Raw genomic sequence first — 9888 nt, forward strand, 5'->3', positions numbered from 1 at the left:
CCTGTGGAGACATTGGGGAGGTGGGTTGGTGGAGTCACACCAGGTAGGCTTTAGCCTGCTGGGGACATACCACGAAGTGGTGCTTCCCCCCCTCCCCCACCCCAGTCTCTTCAGGCTGAGCCAGCTCCTCCCCTACCTACCTTCAAAAAGAAGCTGCTGAGCCAGAAGATGAAGCGGTACATATAAGAAAAATTCTTCAAGATTTCTGTATATACAACACCTGGATCCACACTGTTCACAGTCACATCTGAGAGGGTGAGCCACACAGAGTGCAACGTGAATTGAGAGGAGGTGATTAGGAGAAAAGATGTGTGGTTCTAAAGTGTGCAATCTGTGGAGGACTCTACTACATCTATGGGGTAGAAATGACTAGAGACATAGAAGAGGTGTGGGGGGGAATTCAATGCTCCACAACTTGCAGGAATGTTAGTAAGCAAGGCAGTCAGGAGACACCAGATTTGAAAGTGTTGGGTGACCTGGAGGAGGAGCATGGTGGATGTTATTGGTGTTGGAGGAAACTGAGAGAGGATATTGTGGGTTATAAGAGGATTAGAAGAGTTTAAAAAAGAGATATGAAGACAAGATTGAGAGAAATATAGAGTGCACTGTTGATAAATAGATTACCATTACAGAGATTACAGCCACTTTGGGGCACATAGGAGATATTTATGGCCTCGACATGTGGGAGGTGATGTGAAAGATTGGGATTAGAAGAGTAAGGGTTGTCAAGAGGCAGGTACCTGTCCCTTGAAGTCTCCGGGAGAGCTCCCCAGTGAATGAGACCAAAAGCAGTTTGCTACAGTCATAGTTCTGGTTGAAGGTCAAAGGGCCACCAGTCCCTGTCAGGTGATCTTCATCAATGTACCCAACCGCATGACGAAAGGAAGACACATTCACCACCCGGGCTGATCCTGCCCGCCTCAGAGCCCCTGAGGGGAGAAAGGATCACATTCCTTCAGTTCAAGTCCTGGTGTAAACTCTCATGTCCATCTCAACCTGCTGCCCCAGGAGGCTCCAAGGAAGGAGGACCATCCGGGGCTGTCAGGAGAGGGTCAATAGAGAGCCCACTCAGGCACCCAGACCAGACACAGGAGAGAGAGAATTTATCTTCATTCTCTGCTTTCCCAATGCTCTTTCACCTCTTTTAACCTTTAGAATTTTGCCTTGCTGTTCTCCCACTTGCCAGCTGGAACTGATTTAAAAAACCCTTGTTTACCTTACTGATGGCTAAGTGCAGGAAGGCAAGACAAGGAACACTGTGAAAGCAGTTTTGCACTTAACTTGCGCATTCAGTAGTTTACTTATTCACATATTACTTATTGCAGTCAGTAGTACAAGTTGAATATTTTTTAAATGAGTACCTAACTGTATTTTTTAAAAAGTGGATTATATAAAACATGAAAATTAGTAGCCACATGCAAGTTTATAGTATTGTTTTCAAATGTAAAACTATTTGAGACCTACATTTAAGAACCATAAGTAAAAAATTAGCAGATGGCATTCAATTTGTTGGGGGAAAAATATTCATAAAAACAACAGTGGAGCCTGAGCTTGCAAACATGGTAACATAAAGCCCAACGGGGCTCACAGCCTAAGTAGAGACCAGTCTCCAAAGCCATGTCAGTGCAGGAACAGAGAAGAGTACAAGGGGCTAACGGAACAGAAATGAGTACACCCCTATAAATGGGGGTGTCTGGAAAGGCAGAGGGGTCAGGCAGGATCCATCTCATGGATGATGTCTGGGCTGAGTGTTAGCAGATGAACTAACCTGGCTACCTGTAGGGGTGGGAAAGGTTATTGCAGATGGAGGAAATCTTGTGTGCAAAAATCACAGGCAGAGGGGGATAAAAGTAGAGTATGGTCCAAGAGTTACAGGTAATTTGCTGGTTATGGAAGGGTAGAAGGTGTAGCTCTCAATCTGTAGAGAATCTTGTTGATGGAGAGAAGGGGTTTAGAGCTGATCCTATCAGGACAGAGTACCTTCAAATGATTTTAAGCAAGAAAGTGATATGATGAAAGATGATTTCTAGAAGTGGTGGAAGGGAGATTAGATTTGAGAAGGGGAGACAGGAGGGAACACTGGTTAAGGATCCATTACTAAGCACAGTGTTGTAGAGAGTCAGCATGATACAGTTGGGGGGGAAGGGCACAAATCATTCAGTTTTGCCTTGCTAACTTAGTCATTAAGGACACATGAAAGCCATGGTTACAGTAATTGCCTCCCAAGAGAGGATAACAAGGAGCAGAAAGGACATTTCCCCCAGCATATTTCCTATTGTATTCTTTGAATTTTGTACTTTGGGTATGTACTAACAAATTTATTAAACAGCCGAAAAAATTTGTAAGAGAACAAGTTTCTGCAATCCACTCTCCCCATCCCAAGTCAAAGGTCTACCCAAACAACCTTAACTAAAAAGTCAGGAAGTTGGGCCTAGGGGTTGAGCCTAAATGCTACCACCACTACAGCCTGGGTTTGAGTTCTCCCTTCCAGGGAGCTGACCCACATAAGGAGAAGTAGACCTTTCCTGTGTCACCCATTGCTTCCCTCAACAGCGTGTTTCAGTAGACTCGCCTGTCTTGCTCTCCACTCTGTCTCTTTTGAATCCTCTCACTCCTGGCATGGTGTGTTTATCTATATCTCTCCTGGATGCTGAGCCCTTTGAGAACAGGAAGTCAAGTCCTTGGAGGCAAGTTGCCTGCCTGAAGAGGCCTTTGTTGAGACAATATTTCTAGCTGAGTAGTCTAGTTGGAACTTGAGTCTGGGGGAAGGAAACTCGAGTTTAGATTCCTTGCTGATTGTGTTTTGGATTGACAAATTCCATTATTCCTCCTCCTGATTTAGGCCATGGAGGTTCTCTACCATGTACAACAAAAGTATACTGGGTTATCGCTCACCAAGCAGCTGAACTGACGAGAAGAGGTGGTGGCCAGGGGAGACAGTAAATCACAAAAATACTAGGGTTATGGAGAAGTAGGGGCAACACACAAGATAGACACCTAACTTTCCTTACCTTGGAGTAGATTTGTGAGCAGAAAGGGCCCAATGTAGTTGGTTGCAAAGGTGAGTTCAAGGCCCTCTGGGGTAAGTGTCTTGGATAATCCTGGGAGGAGATTAGAACACAGATGGTAGGTGATGAAAGGAGACAAGATCTTGGGTGGGGGTCATCTATTGAAGTTCAATACAAATAGAAATACAAGAACATATATATGCAAAGATGGGGACAATGAAATTTGAGGCTATAACTTGAGACAGATTTTTCAGGGTAGTGTGTGAATTAGAGTGTTTCAACAAGATGAATGGGTTAAGTTTTGGGAGTGCTGGTTCTGGGGTCCCTGAGCTAGAATCAGAGGTTCCTGAAATGTGTTTGGAGAAGCCTGGCAAGGCACATACCACAGATTGCAGCATTGTTAACCAACAGGTGTATCTCAGGATGCTCCCGCAGAAGCCAGTGGACAAAGCTCCGGATAGAGGTCATAGAGCTCATGTCCACCTGACCAAGCAGGACATGACTGTTGCCCTTTGTTGCTGCTTGGATCTCAGCCAGGACTTGCTGTCCACGTTCATGATTGCGACAGGCAAGGATCACACAAGCCCCTCGGCGAGCCAGCTCCAGGGACAAAGCCTTCCCAATGCCTGTGGGAGGGTAGCCTGGGGAATGAGTAGCTCAGTGGAACTGAGGGGGGGACAGGGTAGACCCTCCTCCCTGCCCTCCCATTGAGTCTAGCGGGAGCTGAGCCACTGGTGAGTTGACCAAATGGGAGAAGCACTCACCACTATTGGCCCCAGTCACTACTGCAGTCTTCCCTGTCAGATCTGTAGAGCAGTTCTGGGGGTTCCAAAGATGAGTCTTACTCCAGAAACGCATGTAGAGTCTTTGCAGGATGAAAACAATGGTGAGGGCATAGCTCATACCCCGGCCCAGCATCCTAAGCTGAGACCATCCGGACATAATGGATACTGCTGGCCCAGAAACGCTGGAGCAGAGTGAGGAGTGGTAGGTGCCTATCAGAGTTGAGGACTGGCTACAAAGTAGGAGTGGAGTTGTCATTTAAGGAGGCACCTACTCTCAGGCTTGTTCAAGCACCCTATTTGACAGCAATGATTTAAGTTCCTCCTTAAATCTTTTGACTGTTAAGGGATTGCCTCACTTTAGCTGCTAACCCAAGTGCAAAAACCAGTAAATACCGGATTCCATCATTTCTGCATAGTCCCAAATTTGTTTCCAAGTGAAATTTGTGTTTGTATCCTAACGTGTAAACTAATAGTGCACCAGGAATTAGAGAAGCTAGAAATCAAACTTCTTGGGGAATGGAGCTGAGGAGGCAGCCGGTAGTGCGTTGACCACTTGGCCTTTTCCAGCATTTTCTTCCCTCTCACCACATCTGCAGCTCTCTGGCCAGGACTTGCTAGTGGGACTCTGAGCTGAGGTGGTGGAGCTGTCTGGAGGGACCATGATGGGTACAAGAAGAACCTGAGGTTGAAGATCTCTCCTAGCCGGTATCAGATTGTCTCAAGCCACAGGAAAAATGGTAGAAAATTCATTTAATGCCATTGCTAAAAAGGGCAATTACTTGTCCTTTTCTTAAATTCCTAAATTGGCTTCATACTTTATATCATTTATTCTTGGCTCAATTCCCTGGGCTTAACCCATTGGCCTCAAACTACTGGGCATTTGCATTGTCTCTGAACCTCCCCATTTTTATAGTTATTGGTAATGTACTTCTATTTGAAATGAACATGCTGAGGAGTACCTCTCTATTCCAGTCCATTCATGCCATCACAGATTACTATGCTAAAAATCAGTGGCAGAAGAAATACCAAGAAAAGGTCATCCCCGCATTGAGAGATATCCCTACTAGTAAAGCAAATATTTCCTGTGCCAAAGAACTTTATTGCACCACAAACTGAATTGTATGTAGACTAACACCAGGCATTTGCTTTAAGTTTTTTGACATAAATTTTTGACCACTATTATTTCATCTCTCTTATTAATAAAACAATGTTGAAGTTTTTCAAAGTTGAATTTCTCTTAAAGTTCCATTAATATAAATGTTCACAGAGCCTCCCTGGTGGTGCAGCAGGCAAATATGCACTAAGAAGCTAAAGCCACTTCCGCATGAGTTCGATCCCCGCCTGCCCCGGAGGTGACTACATGGCGCCTGCCCCGGAGGTGACTACATGGCGTGGCAGACCTCTCCTGACCCGCCCCTGCTCCCCTCAGCAGTGTACTTCGTAGATCTGCCTGTTCTGTACCCCGCTCTGTCTCTGGTGAATCCTCTCACCAGCCTCTGCACCTCTGGCCTGTACCCCAGTTCTGTAGGCATAAATAAATAAATCCTTTAAAACTATATATATAAATGTTCACAAATAGTCATCATTAATGGAAAGAATAAATTACTGCATTACCATATAACAGCCTTCACAAAACAAAAAATATAAATTGAAAAAATCTAATTCCTCATGTTTTTGTGTTTCATTTCAACGTGTAGTAGTGGGATGAAAAGGATTACTTAGAGTCCATGTGCAAAACAATGAGAAGCTTAGAGGGGGCTACTCCACAGACATGCAACCCAGCTCCAAGGGCAGTCTCATTTTTATTTAGAATCTGATAGAAAATTTAAAAGATCAAAGAAGCAAGCAGACAAACAGTGAATGCAGAGTGACCGCTTAGTGTTTATTCTACTCTAACCATAACATCCACTGCTGTTTCTGCACATGCTGTTTTCAGCGTGTATGGATCAGGACTTTTGCCCTGAGAGATTCCTCATCAACTTTCCCTGTTTCTATACACTGAAAGGTGCAGAATAGTCAAAGCAAAGAATAACCGAGGTAAAGACACAGAATAGTTGAGGGGCATGATAATCCAAGCTCCCACATTTCCCCCTTTTTTATTAGGTCAGAATTAGCAGAATCAGGAAGCACAGGAAGGGGCTAATAAAGTGATCATTGTAGAAGGGTCTGCATAGCCTCAGCTTGGTCAGTCCTCTGGAACAAGGGACAGAGAGACTTTAGCACTGAAAGAAAACACAAAAGGCATAATATACCCAATCCAATCATAACCCATTCTGATAATGAGACCTGAAGATCAATTTGTTGGATTTAGCCAGTAGGCTAGAGGAGTTAGATGCTTAAGGTGGCATTCTTTGCCTCTTGTGGGAGCTGTTTGAAGTCTAGAATCTCTAGTCCCAGATGATCTTAGAAGGCACCACGACGGCCTTCAGAGTAACAGGAGTAACGCACATAGAGTGGTGCTCAGCATCACAACTGTTTGGTGAGAGGACATGTTGCTGTTCACCAAGCCAAGACACAGCAGCCTTGAGGGCACCTGTAAGATTTTCTGATCAATGGTGGTTTGAGTCAGAAGTTCAGGTGTAACATTTTTTAAAATATTGATTCGTTTGGTGTGCAGCTTGAATGGAATGAGATAGGGTGATTATAGCAGTAGCAGTAGCCATGGCCGTCGCCATGACCTGAGCTATTTTTCCCCCAATATTGATGTGAATGAAAATTTGATGTTTTGTTGTCTTACTGCGATTTTCACCATCCATACCTAGATAAATGTGATTCATGTACCACTGAGGTTGAAAAGGGATACAATAATTATCAGAGCTATGGGTAGCAATAGCACAAATGGGCTGGTCTTCTTTGAGGAAAAACCAATCATGAAAAAGGAAATGCAATCCACCCTGATAGCCTTCTTGGTTACATTTAGTGCCACAGTTTCTTAGTGGACCCGGAGGCGGCATCCAATTCCCTCCAGTAAAAACAGAGTCACTGGAGGATAAAAGAGGTCCTGCGACCCCTCATGTGAGTAAACTAAACACAGGTGAATTTAATTATGTGTCCAGTAGGTGGTCTTAGTATAATAGGTGGAATAGAACATAATAGTCCTAAGAGTAAAAGTAGCCATGTCACCTTAAGGCCATTAGAATTTATGGTGATGTGAGCTAACATTGATAAGAACACATTTTCGGAGGTCTCAGGCATCCCTGTGACCTTTAAATTATTTTCTGCTTCACATGTTCACTTTTTTAGATCACCCCGACGTTGGCCCAGTAGACTGCTTCATCAAGGCCAAAGATCCTTCTTCTTCCTTCCTGGGAGTTGGGTGTACAGCATTTGAGTCTTGAGAACAGGGTTTATCCCTGTTTGATGCCAAATCATGGTAAGGGTGTACAGCCTGTGCTGAATCCAGAGAGATATTGTAGGAGACAGAACAGAAGCATACCCTCTTCCCCATGTTAGTAATTTAACAGGTCCCAGCCCAAGTGGGTGTTGGCACAAAACCATAGGTCTTGGTCCAGTAGGAATGAAATTCCGTTCAATAGCTGTTAGGCTGATGTTTAGAATAAATAAGAAGTTTAAGAAGTTTAGAATAAAATTTAAGAAGTTTAGAATAAATAGAACTTTATATATTTGTTCTTGTGGGGGCAAATTGCTTTCTAGATTCCCCCTTTTTAGTTTATGAGTTGTAAGGAGCCGACTGGTTCTTTTAAGTATAGTTTGTCCTATAAGGCTGTAGGGATGCCAGTCACATGTTTAATATTTTAAGTTAGCAAGAAAGAGCTAAAGGCTTTGGCGATGTAAGCAGGTTCACTATCAGTTTTTATTTGTGATTAGAGTCCTATAGCTGTAGTGGCAGATAAAAGGTTTTTTTTAACATGTTTAACAGTTTATCCTGTTTGGGCCAATGCATGAATTAATCCAGAATAGGTGTCTTTAGAGACATGAATGTAATGTCTATTTGTCAAATATTATGTTTGATACTTGGGGCTTTGTGCTACTTTTGTACACAAAAGTCTTTTGTACAGTTGCTAGAAGAGCCAATGGACCATTAGTTTGGAATTTAGTTATGATGTCCTGTCCCAATAGAAGTACAGAAAGGGAGGCAAAACTAAAATTTAATGTAATATGTACTTTTATCAATATATCTAGATTGACCCAATTTGGTGTTTTGTTTTGTTTTTTTTTACAAGGAAAACATTTTTTGGTTATCTTAGGAGGTCTTTAAAGACAAAGACTTTAATAGTTTAGACTTTAATATTTGATAGCAAGGAGATACCAAACTTACAGATTTTTATAAAATACTTAATTTCTCAGAGTGATAAGGATTTTTAAGAGTCAAGCTATTTCTGGGCCCTCCTTGGAGCACAGCACTATAAAGCTATCACAGCCACTCTAGCGCGTCTTTGATCCCCACCCAGGGATGTGACCCACATAGCAGAGCAGACCTCTCCTCACCTGCCCGCCCTTCTGCTCTCCTCAGCAGTGTACTTCATGGATCTGCCTGTTCTGCTCCCCACTCTGTCTCTGGTGAATCCTCTCACCGCCCCTGCACCTTTGGCCTGTACCCCAATTCTGTATGTATAAATAAATAATTTTTTTAGAAAGAATAAAGCTATTTCTTTGATAAGGCTCAGCAATGTTGATAGGCTAAAATTTCATGTAAACAGAGGATAAAAGAGCACCAAGATTTTAGATTATCTAACCAGTTTTTAATTTGTCATCAGAAACTAGTAAGAGCAGTTTAAGAATACTAGAGTATTACAGATAAAAATTAAAGTTTGAATTTATGTAAGTACACTACTGATACTGAACTTAAATATTTTTTATAGCAAGTCATTTGAACACATAACTTTTTTTAAATACCTCTCTCAGGGATCTGAAAACACTTTCGTTTGCCTTCCTAGTTTTACACCATTCATTTTTAAAGAGACCCATTTTATTTCGATACTAAATGTTTCCCAATACCTTCAACAATACCCATTTCAAATACATTTTAATAAACTTCACTTTATTTACATTTAGAGTAATGACATCCCAGTTTTTAATTTTTAGATCATAAGACATCATAAGAGCTGTTATGCAATCATTCCTTTGTACTGGATAAACTCATACATAACCACAATGTTTCGATTCTTCTTTTAGGTAAGATGACATTAAATTTTAGTTTTCTTACAATAAGAAGCAAAAAGTAAACCTGAACATGCAATGATTTAAGTTACCTTATTTAACAAATTTTCATTGTAAAACCTTATTTATTTATTTATTTATTAGATTTATTTATTTATACATACCGAACTAGGGTCCAGCCCTGAGGTGCAAGGAGTGAGAAGATTCACCAGAGACAGAGGAGGGAGCAGAACAGGCAGATAGATGAAGTACATGAGGGGAGCAGTGGAGAAGCAGGCAGGCCAGGAGAGGTCTGCTGCACCATGTGGATCACCCCTAGGGCGGGGATCTAACACCCACTTAAGTGGCCAGGGCTTGGCTTGGCTTTGCAGCTCAGCGCTCCAACCTGCTGTGCCACCAGGGAAGGCCCTGGTTTTTGTTTTGTTTTGTTTTTTAAGATTTATTTATGCATAAAGAAGTAGGGTACAGGCCAGAGGTGCAGGGGCAGTGAGAGGATTCACCAGAGACAGAGGGAACATGGAAGAAGTATACTGCTGAGGGAAGCAATGGACGAATCAGGAGAGGTCTGCACCTCCAGGGTGGAGGATAGAACTCAACTGAACAGGCCACCACCACCACGGCTTGGCTTGGCTTGGCTTCCCAGTGCAGCGCTCAACCCACTACACCACCAGGAGAGCCCCATGTGTATTAGGTTCAAACGGTTATTTTCTCTGCGAAAACACAGAGAAAATTTTACTGATTAAATTTCCAAGCTGCTTTTACTAACTCCTTTAGAGAAAACATGTCTCAAATTTATATTTTTAAAAGAGACTTTTTGACTTCAATGTTTTTGTTTTAAAGGACCAAGACGTATACAGGAAAAGAGATAAAGATTTTATTTTGTAGTTTGTTCCTTCCTCAACTCTCATCATAAATTTGAGGTTTGTAATTTAACTGACAAAAGCTGCATTTTTCCCAGTTAATTAATTTTTTTT

General features: G+C 42.3%; 1 protein-coding gene across 1 annotated transcript; it reads right to left on the minus strand.

Moving 5' to 3' along the window:
- Positions 1-34: 34 nt before the first annotated feature.
- LOC101632531 (retinol dehydrogenase 11) lies at positions 35-3911 on the minus strand. Its single transcript, XM_004691364.1, has 6 exons — positions 3773-3911; positions 3392-3634; positions 3012-3101; positions 741-929; positions 141-247; positions 35-55 (listed from the first exon to the last, which is right to left on the minus strand). The coding sequence occupies exons 1-6, from the start codon at positions 3909-3911 to the stop codon at positions 35-37; spliced, it is 789 nt and encodes a 262-aa protein (XP_004691421.1).
- Positions 3912-9888: the final 5977 nt, after the last annotated feature.

The sequence above is a fragment of the Condylura cristata genome, unplaced genomic scaffold, assembly GCF_000260355.1.
Source record: "Condylura cristata isolate star-nosed mole 26May11 unplaced genomic scaffold, ConCri1.0 scaffold00031, whole genome shotgun sequence".
NCBI classification, from domain to species: Eukaryota; Metazoa; Chordata; class Mammalia; order Eulipotyphla; family Talpidae; genus Condylura; species Condylura cristata.